Raw genomic sequence first — 11,913 nt, 5'->3', positions numbered from 1 at the left:
TCTCGCCCTCTTCCTTGTCTACACTCCCACTTTGTTTATTGACCTTGTTTATTCACCACAGCTCTGAGGACATCCCTGTTTGTACCACGTAATGTGCCCACTGTGCCAAGATCCGCACTGCGTACCCTGCAGGAAAATTGCTGCTAGATGCCAACCTGAGGGAAGACAGAACCTCATTGGACCTCGAGCGAATCCCCTCTTTTAACCCAGTGGATCCCCAACTCAGTGTAAGTGTCCTTCTGTCCCTTGGCATGTCATGTAATCGCGTCACTAGATGTCAACCAGTTGCCCTGCGTACCAGAGAGTCTTGTTGCGCAAGAGGCTATTTGGCCCGTCCTTGGGGTCAACACTTTGCCTAAGTTGCCCAAATAGTCTCACTCGCTCCCTCCCACCGTCCCACCTTGGACAAGGGTAAGTTGGAAAGGTCAGTCCCTCCAACTGCCTGTCTGCTTCCACACTGGCTTGCCGTGTGTTAAAGGTGGTGAAGAGCTTTTGCCAAACAAATTGCTTTGCAGCCCTCACAGTGTCCCATGGGAAGTAACTAATAATCACGCAGTAATTGTCACGTTGGGGCATCAAGGTCTGTACAAATCTGCTAAGATTATGTCCTGTCTCTGGATGGAAGCGGCCTATTGTGTGGAGTGGAGCAGTGTTCTATCATTGGATGAAGACAAGCTGGGACAGTGTAGAGGGAGCTTTGCTCTGTATTTAACCCCATGCTGTCCCTGTTCCTAGGAGTGTTTGATAGGCATAGTGTAGGAGAAAGTGAGGGCTGCAGATGCTGGAGATCAGAGCTGAAAATGTGTTGCTGGAAAAGCGCAGCAGGTCAGGCAGCATCCAAGGAGCAGGAGAATCGGCGTTTCCGGCGTGAGCCCTTCTAGAAGATTTTAACCTACTGCGAATCCTCTTGCAAGGATGCCTTCATTGAAGAAGCTCTCTTCCTCCCTCTACAAGGATTGCAGTGAGTCCCTCTCTCACTGCACACCCCAGGTCATCTCCTCTGCCCAGAACTCTTCAGCCACGTTCTCAAACAGAAGGGTCCATGCCCGAAATGTCGATTCTCCTGCTCCTTGGATGCTGCCTGACCTGTTGCGCTTTTCCAGCAACACATTTTCAGGCATAGTGAAGAGGCAGCTTTACTCTGGATCTAACCCTGTGCTGTCCCTGTCTTGGGAGTGTTTGATGGGGGACAGTATAGAAGGAGCTTTACTCTGTATCTAACCCTGTGCTGTCCCTGCCCTGGGAGTGTTTAATGGGGACAGTGTAGAGAGAGCTTTACTCTGAATCTAACCCTGTGCTGTTCCTGTCCTGGGAGTGTTTGATGGGGGACAGTGTAGAGAGAGCTTTACTCGGTATCTAACCCTGTGCTGTCCCTGTCCTGGGAGTGTTTGATGGGGGACAGTGTAGAAGGAGCTTTACTCTGTATCTAACCCTGTGCTGTCTCTGTCCTGGGAGTGTTTGATGGGGACAATTTAGAAGGAGCTTAACTCTGTATCTAATCCTGTACTGTCCCTGTCCTGGGAGTGCATATGGAGGGAGAGGTTTACCCTGTATTTAACCCCATGATGTCCCTGGGAACAGTTAAGTTGGGCATGTGCAGGGGATCTGCCCCCTCGCTTAAATGTAAATCGTCTTTACTTTGAAGAGGATCTGGGCAGTTCCCCCTCACATTACGGCCAGTATGTTATCCCCAGCCGACGTCCTGTTTGTGGGAATTGGCTGTGCACAAACCTATGCAAGTCTTACTCCCAAGTGTGGTTGAGGAAAGGTGCTATACAGATGCAAACCTTGATTTTCCCCATGCTGTAATCAGCAGTAGAATGGAGAGCAGTTAGCAACAGGGAATAACAGGTAAAATGTTTGTGATTATATCTTGTTGAATGATTCACAACACATTCTAAGTGGAATGGGACAAGTTTCACAAAACAGACTGCCATCATTTATTGCTGATTGCCATAGCCCTCGGCCAGACTGGGGAAGGGAGCTGTATCAGACGACATTTGAGTGCCTGAGGTTTTTGTGTTTTTTGATGACTCTTGGCGTTTGACCATTTTCTTTGGCAGGTAATTAGATGGGATGGTCTCATTTCTCTTCTCAGTTTTTAAAGGAATTTCAGAGGTTGACTTCAAATCAGGAATGGGTTGCAAGGATTCTCCAGTGTTCTCAATCCAGCTGGAGACTTGCAATATTTTGCATGCTCCTGGGTAGATAAAATCCCTCCAGTGTGGAAACAGGCCCCTTTTCGCCCAACAAGTCCACCCATACCCTCTGAACAGCAACCCACTCAGACTCATTTCCCTCCCCCCAATATCTTATATTTAACCCTGACTAATGCAGCTAGCCTATACATCCATGAACACTATAGGCTGTTTAGCACGGCCAACTCACCCTAACCTGCACATCTTTGGATTGTGGGAGGAAACCGGAGCACCTGGAGGAAACCCACTACAGACACTGGGAGAATGTGCAAACTCCACACAGACAGTCGCCTTGAGGCTGGAATCGAACCCGGGTCCCTGGTGCTGTGAGGCAGCAGTGCTAACCACCGTGCCGCCCTCGGTACGAGTTGACAAGGGGAGGGGTTGGGATTTTAGCTGTATCCTGATGGTTGGGATGAGGATATGTGCTTATTTGATATTAACCTCAGTTCAATGTCAGGCTGCAGTGGCTGAAACCACAGACTAGCACCCATCCCAAGGCTCCCTCACTCGGCAAGGTCAAATCGAATTGGCACTACATCCACCCGAGGTGTTTGTGCATTCTATTTACTTTAATCTTCCATGGGATGTGGGCGAGGCCAGAGTTTGGGGCCCGGACCACTTACAGAGATCCCTTAACATTGCTGTGGGTCTGGAGTCACGTTTTAATCAGAGTGAGAGAGGACAACGTTGAAGGGTCATGGGGAGCAGGCAAGAAGGTGCAGCTGAGGCTGAGATGAGATCAGCCGTGATACTATCGAGCAGGCTCGAGGGGCTGAATGGCCTACTTCTCCTCATTCTCATGTTCTTACCCCATTTGTCAAGCAGACTGAGTTCTTTGGACGTTCCCTGGTTTCGGGATCAGGTGACGGACAGTAAGTTCAGATTCCAGAATTTGTTGATTTGAATTTAAATCCCACTCGGTGCCCTGCTGGGATTTGAACCGGTGTCTACAGAGCATTAGCCTGTCCTCTGGGCACTGCTCTGACGTCATGGTCTTCCCACTTGGCCAGAGATCCTAATGGATCTGCTGGTGGTGGAAGGGGTCTGGAGTGGAGATGGAACGTCCTGAACCCTTGAACTAGGGGTCGTAGTTTACAAATAAGGGGCGGCCCATTTCAAACAGCGATGAGGAAGCACTTTATTTTCCATGTCTTCAGAATTCCCTCCCTCAAAAGGTAGAGTTCTCCATTACCAAGGGGATGTACCTCTTTAAGCCAGTCCCCACCCGCTATAGTTCTGACGCGTCTTCCTCTCGCAAAGTGTTGTTCGTTACTTTTCTCTCTGACAAAATTCCTCTCTGCTTCCCCCCACTCCCACCTCTTCTAGATAACGGCCCACCCCACCTCCTGCCAAAGACTATGGAGGGTGGGCCTGTGGGGAAAAGTTCGAAGGTCAAACGAAGCAGCCCCTGGGCATCAGCGAGCAAGCCGAGAGGACGGGCGAGCCGCGCCGGTGCCAAGGCACATCTGTGGGAGGGTCAGGATGTGTTGGCCCGTTGGACTGACGGCTTGCTCTACCTGGGAAACATCCGAAAGGTGAGCGCGGTTTGGCTGTGCTGGTGTTGGGTGGGGCGGGTTGGGGTACTAACTTCTGATCTGAGTCAGGTTTGCTTCCGACAGCCCTGGAAGTGTCCAGTGTCTGGGTTTTGTCAGCTAAAATCAAGCCTTGATTACTCTGAGCTGAACGCCAACTAACGGCCTTCAGTGTTAACTCTAACCTGTCATAAACCCCACAGTGTAAGCGTTGGGTTCCAATGACGTGACGGGGTTGACCGGCACCTGCTGCTTGACGCACGCTGGATTAGGTCACAGTTACAGAGAGGCTCTCTGACTTCGTGATGTTTTTTTTGTTAAAAATGGCAAAAGAATCCAAAGACCATGTGTCACTGTTTTGAAGTCCAAACTCAAAAGAACAACCATGACGTTACATCACACTATTGGGAAAAGATTGAATGGGTCGTAGAGTCAGACAGAAGGGAAAGAGACTCTTCAGTATGTCCCGTCTGCACCAGTCAGGCATCCCAATCTGACCTGGTCCCATTTGCCAGCATTAGGCGGCAAGATGTGAGAGGAAATTAGGCCATTCGGCCCATCGAGTCTGCTCCACCATTCGCTCATGGCTGATAAGTCTCTCAACGTCAATCTCCTGCCTCCTCCTCATAACCTGTGATCCCCTTAACAATCAAGAACCTATCTACCTCTGTCTTAAATGTACTCAATGACCTGGCCTCCACAGCCTTCTGAGGCAATGAATTCCATAGATTCCCCATTCTCTGGCTGAGGTTTCTCCTTCTCTCCATTCTAAAAGGTCTTCTCTTTACTCTAAGGCTGTGCCCTCAGGTCATAGTCTCTCCTTCTCAATATCCACTCTATCCAGGCCATTCAGTATTCTGTAAGTTTCAATTCGATCCCCCCCCACCTCATCCTTCGAAACTCCATCGAGTATAGACCCAGAATCCTTCAGATGTTAAGCGTTTCATTCCTGGATTCATTCTCGTGTACGTCCTTTGGACCTGATTCAAGGCCAGTATATCTTCCTTGAGATATGGGGCCCAAAATTGCTCCCAAAACTCTAAATGTGGTCTGACCAGAGGCTTGTAGAGAGCCTCAGAAGTACATCTCTGCTTTTATATTCAAGTCCTCACAAAATAAATGCCAATACTGTGTTTGCCTTCCTAACTACTGACTCAACCTACAAGTTTACCATGAGAGAATCCTGGACTAGGACTCCCAAGTCCCTTTGCACTTCAGATTTCTGAATTTTCTCCCCATTGAGAAAATAGTCTATGCCTCTATTCTTCCTACCAAAGTGCATGACCTTCCACTTTCCCACATTGTATTCCATCTAGCCCTTCTTTACCCACTCTCCTAACCTGTCCGCATCCTTCTGCAGCCTCCCTGCCTCCTCAATGCTACCTGTCTCTCCACTTTGTGTCATCTGCAAACTTAGCCAGAACGCCCTCAGTTCCTTCATCTAGATCACTAATGTGTGAAGTGAAAAGTTGTGGTCCCAGCACCAATCCTTGTGGAACACCACTTGTCACCAGCTGCCATGCTGAGAAGGACTCTTTTATCCCCACTCTCTGCTTTCTGCCAGACAGCCAAGCTTCTGTCCATGCTAGTATCTTGCCTCTGATATCCTGGGCCCTTATCTTACTCAGCAGCCTCCTGTGTGGCACCTCATCAAAGGCTTTCTGGAGGAAGGCCTAGGTCTTGTGAGGATTGGAAAATGATCTTCAGAGCCCTCTCTATATCCTCCCTGGCCTCCTTTAACAACCAGGAATACAATTCATCCGACTCTGGTGACTTATTCACCTTCAAAGAAGCCATTCCATCCAATAATTCCCTTGTCGTAATGCTTACTTTCCATCTGATATTCACATTAATCTCTTTGACCCCCTCCGTTGTCAAGGCAGGGACAAAGTATTCATTAAAAACCTTGCTCACATTCTCCACACGTATGTACAACTGTTAAGAGATGTGGCCATCGCTGGCTGGCCCAGCGTTCCCTAATTGCCCCTTGAGAAAGTGGCGGTGAGTTTCCTTCACAAACTGTTGCAGTCCATTTCTGGTAGACCCACAATTCTGTTCTGGAGAGGTTGTCAATGATGGCTTTATGGCCTTTCTTCCCTGAGCGAGGGAAGGTGGGATCGATGGATTGCAATAATGGACGGGGCTCAAATGCATTTCTTTAATCCACGTGTATCTTCTGCTTCTCATTCCCTTGTGTGGAAAGTGGAACTTTGTAAGGGAGTAGCTCATGCTGACATTGTTCGGTCTGTGAATCGTACCTGATAGCTCCTCTCTCACTTTCTCTTTCTCCCTGGCTGTTTTAGGTGGACCGGTGGAAGCATATCTGTCTTGTTAGGTTCGAGGACAACTCTGAGTTCTGGGTCATGTGGAAAGACATCTATCCCTGTGAGTATCGGAGTGACTGATATCCAGCTGTTGGTCAGCTCTCCTGCTTTTTGCTGACAGTGACACACTTTGAGCAAAATTCAGACACCTTACCAATTGAATTGACCAAACAGAGTGCGGATATTACCGGAGAGAGAGAGAGAGAGAGACAGAGAAAGAGCCACATGGCTGATTTTGGCTTTTTTTTGTCTTTCCCTCATCAGGACAAATGCAAGAATGCCAAATTTCAAACCATCGTAACAATTTATACTGAAAGGGGGGGGGGGGGGGGAGGGAAGGCCTCTGGTTGGCGAATCAATGCTAATGGACTGAGGTTGTGTCATAGCGAAGAAACGCAGGACTGAAGGCTTCTCGAGTGTCTTTTCCCTGGAGCTGTCCATGTTTCTCCATAGCTACCATGCAGCCAATCGGAGTTGACTGTCGAGTAATCAGCACCTTTCTCTCCTGTGGTAGAGATTAGACCCATGGACGTTCAGAGAAGGCCATTCAGCTCACCATGTCCATGCCAGTCAAAGATCTGTTCAACACTAATCCTACTTTCAAGGCTTAGGCCCATAGTCCCCTGGACATTATGGTAATGCAAGTGACTATCTACATGTGGCTGCCTGACATTACAAGAATCTCTGATCCAGCCGTGCTTTTGGGCAGAGAGCTTCCATCTCCGTTCAGCCTTTGGGTGAAAGTAAATTCTCCCTGACTCTCTCTTAGCCTTCTGCCTCTTCCTTTAAATGGATGCCCCAGGGTATTGGCCCCTCTACTGATCGGAATATTGCCTTCCTATCCATCCTGTCTGCACTCCTCATAAACTTGCATCAGGACAAATGCAAGAATGCCAAATTTCAAACCCTCACAACAATTGGGGAGGGGGGGGGGGAGAGGTCTCTGGTTGGTGAATCAATGCTGATGGACTGAGGTTGTGTCATAGCGAAGAAACGCAGGACTGGAGGTACCTACATCCGGCCCCCTTTCATCCTTCACTGCTCCAAGGACCAACGACTCCAGCCTGTCCAATCTTTTCTCGAAGTCTCCAGCCCTGGCATCATCCTGGTAAATCTCCTCTGTAATGCAGTCACGCCCTTCCCATAACATGGTAACCAGACGAGCATGCAATACTCCAGTTGTGGCCCGGCTAGTGTTTTGTGCAGTTCCACCTGATCCTTCGCACTGTTGTGTTCCAAGTCGCTGTGGTTGTGTGAAAATTGGTGTTCTCGCAATCGTCCTGATGATTGGCAGCTGCAAATCTTGGTCAACAAGTTCTCTCTCTCCAGTAACATTGGAGCTCTATACTACCAAGTGGTCTTTGTTAAATACTGGAAAGAGCGTGAAATTGGCTCAGCGATATAGTGTCTTTTGATGTATGGTCAAATCAGCTTTACTTTACATGTGATGTTTTATCAAAATCCCATCACTGTTAAAGGTCTCATGATACATCCATTCCTGACTCCTTTGAAAACAGTCCTTCATATAAACAGTTGAAGTTGTTTACTTCAGAGCTATTTTCGTCAAATGAGAATTCTTACTAAACTATTGATGAATCCTTGGGGGTGAAGGCTTTAATTAACTCTTGTCTTTCTGCACACTAGTTAATGGATTTTTCATGCCTATCGTTACTACACCGAGTAGTGACGTTACCACATAATTACTCTGGGGCTGATGTGATTCCTGTTAGTGGAAAAGCTCCAAAACAGGAGCAAGTTTCGTTGTTAATCCTTAATGGCGCAAGGGGTCCAGCACCAATGTTATCACAGTTATAATACCGTCTGCTATATACACGCTCCCTCATTATATCACTGTGTTATAATACCGTCTGCTACATACACGCTCCCTCATTATATCACTGTGTTATAATACCGTCTGCTATATACACGCTCCCTCATTATATCACCGGGCTTTAATACCGTCTGCTATATACACGCTCCCTCATTATATCACTGTGTTATAATGCCGTCTGCTATATACACGCTCCATCATTATATCACTCTGTTATAATACCGTCTGCTATATACACGCTCCCTCATTATATCACTGTGTTATAATACCGTCTGCTATATACACGCTCCCTCATTATATCACTGGGCTTTAATGCCGTCTGCTATATACACGCTCCCTCATTATATCACTGTGTTATAATACTGTCTGCTATATACACTCTCCCTCATTATATCACTGGGCTTTAATGCCGTCTGCTATATACACGCTCCCTCATTATATCACTGGGCTTTCATGCCGTCTGCTATATACACGCTCCCTCATTATATCACAGTGTTATAATGCCGTCTGCTATATACACGCTGCCTCATTATATCATGTGCTTTAATGCCGTCTGCTATATACACGCTCCCTCATTATATCACTGTGTTATAATACCGTCTGCTATATACACGCTCCCTCATTATATCACTGGGCTTTAATGCCGTCTGCTATATACACGCTCCCTCATTATATCTCTGTGCTTTAATGCCATCTGCTATATACACGCTCCCTCATTATATCACTGTGTTATAATACCGTCTGCTATATACATGCTCCCTCATTATATCACAGTGTTATAATGCCGTCTGCTATATACACGCTCCCTCATTATATCACTGCGTATTAATGCCATCTGCTATATACACGCTCCCTCATTATATCACTGTGTTATAATGCCGTTCGCTATACACACGTTCCCTCATTATATTACTCTGTTATAATACCGTCTGCTACACACATGCTCCCTCATTATATCACTCTGTTATAATACCATCTGCTGTATACACACTCCCTCATTATATCACTGTGTTATAATGCTGTCTGCTATACACACGCTCCCTCATTTCATCGCTCTGTTATAATGCTGTCTGCTATATGCATGCTCCCTCATTATATCACTGTGTTATAATGCCGTCTGTATATACACGCTCCCTCATTATATCACTGTGTTATAATACCGTCTGCTATATACACGCTCCCTCATTTCATCGCTCTGTTATAATGCTGTCTGCTATACACACGCTCCCTCATTATATCACTCTGTTATAATGCTGTCTGCTATATGCACGCTCCCTCATTATATCACTCTGTTATAATACCGTCTGCTATACACACACTCCGTCATTTCATCGCTGTGTTATAATACCGTCTGCTATATACACTCTCCCTCATTATATCACTCTGTTGTAATAGCGTCTGCTATATACACGCTCCCTCATTATATCACTTGTTATAATACCGTCTGCTATATACACGCTCCCTCATTATATCACTGTGTTATAATACCGTCTGCTATATACACGCTCCCTCATTATATCACTGCGTTATAATGCCGTCGGCTATATACACGCTCCCTCATTATATCACTGTGTTATAATACCGTCTGCTATATACACGCTCCCTCATTATATCACTGGGCTTTCATGCCGTCTGCTATATACATGCTCCCTCATTATATCACTGTGTTATAATACCGTCTGCTATATACACGCTCCCTCATTATATCACTGGGCTTTAATGCCGTCTGCTATATAGACACTCCCTCATTTCATCGCTCTGTTATAATGCTGTCTGCTATATACACGCTCCCTCATTATATCACTGGGCTTTAATGCCGTCTGCTATATACACGCTCCCTCATTATATCACTGGGCTTTAATGCCATCTGCTATATAGACACTCCCTCATTATATCACTGTGTTATAATGCTGTCTGCTATATACACGCTCCCTCATTATATCACTGTGTTATAATGCCGTCTGCTATATACACGCTCCCTCATTATATCACTGTGTTATAATGCTGTCTGCTATATACACGCTCCCTCATTATATCACTGTGTTATAATGCCATCTGCTATAAACACGCTCCCTCATTATATCACTGTGTTATAATACCGTCTGCTATATACACGCTCCCTCATTATATCACTGTGTTATAATACCGTCTGCTATAAACACGCTCCCTCATTATATCACTGTGCTTTAATGCCATCTGCTATATACACGCTCCCTCATTATATCATTGTGTTATAATACCGTCTGCTACACACATGCTCCGTCATTATATCACTCTGTTATAATGCTGTCTGCTGTATACACACTCCCTCATTATATCACTGTGTTATAATGCTGTCTGCTATACACACGCTCCCTCATTTCATCGCTCTGTTATAATGCTGTCTGCTATATGCATGCTCCCTCATTATATCACTGGGCTTTAATGCCATCTGCTATATACACGCTCCCTCATTATATCACAGTGTTATAATGCCGTCTGCTATATACACGCTCCCTCATTATATCACTGTGTTATAATACCGTCTGTTATATACACGCTCCCTCATTATATCATTGTGTTATAATACCGTCTGCTATATACACGCTCCCTCATTATATCACTGGGCTTTAATGCCGTCTGCTATAAACACGCTCCCTCATTATATCACTGTGCTTTAATGCCATCTGCTATATACACGCTCCCTCATTATATCATTGTGTTATAATACCGTCTGCTATACACACGTTCCCTCATTATATTACTCTGTTATAATACCGTCTGCTACACACATGCTCCCTCATTATATCACTCTGTTATAATACCGTCTGCTGTATACACACTCCCTCATTATATCACTGTGTTATAATGCTGTCTGCTATACACACGCTCCCTCATTTCATCGCTCTGTTATAATGCTGTCTGCTATATGCATGTTCCCTCATTATATCACTCTGTTGTAATACCGTCTGCTATATACACGCTCCCTCATTATATCACTCTGTTGTAATGCTATTTGCTATATACACGCTCCCTCATTATATCACTGTGTCATAATGCCGTCTGCTATATACACGCTCCCTCATTATATCACTCTGTTATAATACCGTCTGCTATATACACGCTCCCTCATTATATCACTCTGTTATAATGCCATCTGCTATATACACGCTCCCTCATTATATCACTTTGTGATAATACCGTCTGCTATATACATGCTCCCTCATTATATCACTCTGTTGTAATGCCATTTGCTAAAGACACGCTCCCTCATTATATCACTGTGTTATAATGCCATCTGCTATATACACCCTCCATCATTATGTCACTCTGTTATAATGCTGTCTGCTATACATACGCCCTCACTATACAATCCCCACTCCAATGCAGTATCTCACACTCATGATATCACTGTTATAATGCAGTCTATTATATACACACACGCACCCTCACTATGCAATCCCTGTTATAGTGCAATCTGCTATACACATTCTGCCTCACTATATAATCCCTATCATAACGCAGTCTGCTATACACTGTCTGCCTTATTAAATGCACACCGTCACTATACTTTTCCCATTATAACATAATCTGTTATACACACACGCATACACACAGTATACAACTCCTCTTATAATGCGGTCTGTATATACACACACACACGTACACCCTCGCTGAACAATCCCAGGGATATTTGATATTGGGTCCTGCCCTATTTTGAGCCTTCTGTTATGGCTGCCATGTCTTATTCTGAGCCAGCTCTCTGTGCCAGCGGCTCACTAACCCGTCTTTACTCTGTGTGATCGATACCCAGCGACCTTGCCTTTCTGTGCTGTCACCCAGTGCCGCTGCCCAGTGCAGCACCAGCTTGCCCGCGCACTCGCTTGCCCCTCACGGTGTGACACTCTCTGTTTGGTTCCAGCTGCGATCCCTGGGACTGAGCACATCTGCTGCCTGTGCAAGGACGACACGACCGGCCCGGGCAACAAGGTTGTAAACTGTGCAAAGTGTAAGCAAGGTAAGGGGGGAGGGGAGGGGGGGGAATG

At 45.9% G+C, this 11,913-nt stretch overlaps 1 protein-coding gene across 3 annotated transcripts in view; it reads left to right on the top strand.

Moving 5' to 3' along the window:
• The window catches only part of LOC122541385 (PHD finger protein 1-like), a 42,966-nt gene that overhangs the window by 11,848 nt on the left and 19,205 nt on the right, over positions 1 to 11,913 (top strand). For 2 of the 3 annotated variants that reach the window (XM_043678112.1, XM_043678113.1), the window contains exons 2-5: positions 62 to 227; positions 3,528 to 3,736; positions 6,037 to 6,118; positions 11,790 to 11,885. In XM_043678112.1, the coding sequence (XP_043534047.1) occupies positions 3,560 to 3,736; positions 6,037 to 6,118; positions 11,790 to 11,885 (355 nt within the window). In that variant the 5' untranslated portion in view covers positions 62 to 227; positions 3,528 to 3,559. The remainder of the gene's footprint in view (positions 1 to 61; positions 228 to 3,527; positions 3,737 to 6,036; positions 6,119 to 11,789; positions 11,886 to 11,913) is intronic. The other variant, XM_043678114.1, reaches the window with a different exon arrangement.

Source organism: Chiloscyllium plagiosum, chromosome 37 (assembly GCF_004010195.1).
Source record: "Chiloscyllium plagiosum isolate BGI_BamShark_2017 chromosome 37, ASM401019v2, whole genome shotgun sequence".
Taxonomy (NCBI): domain Eukaryota; kingdom Metazoa; phylum Chordata; class Chondrichthyes; order Orectolobiformes; family Hemiscylliidae; genus Chiloscyllium; species Chiloscyllium plagiosum.
The sequence above is the reverse complement of the archived record's forward strand: the minus strand, read 5'-3'. Positions and strand labels throughout refer to the sequence as shown.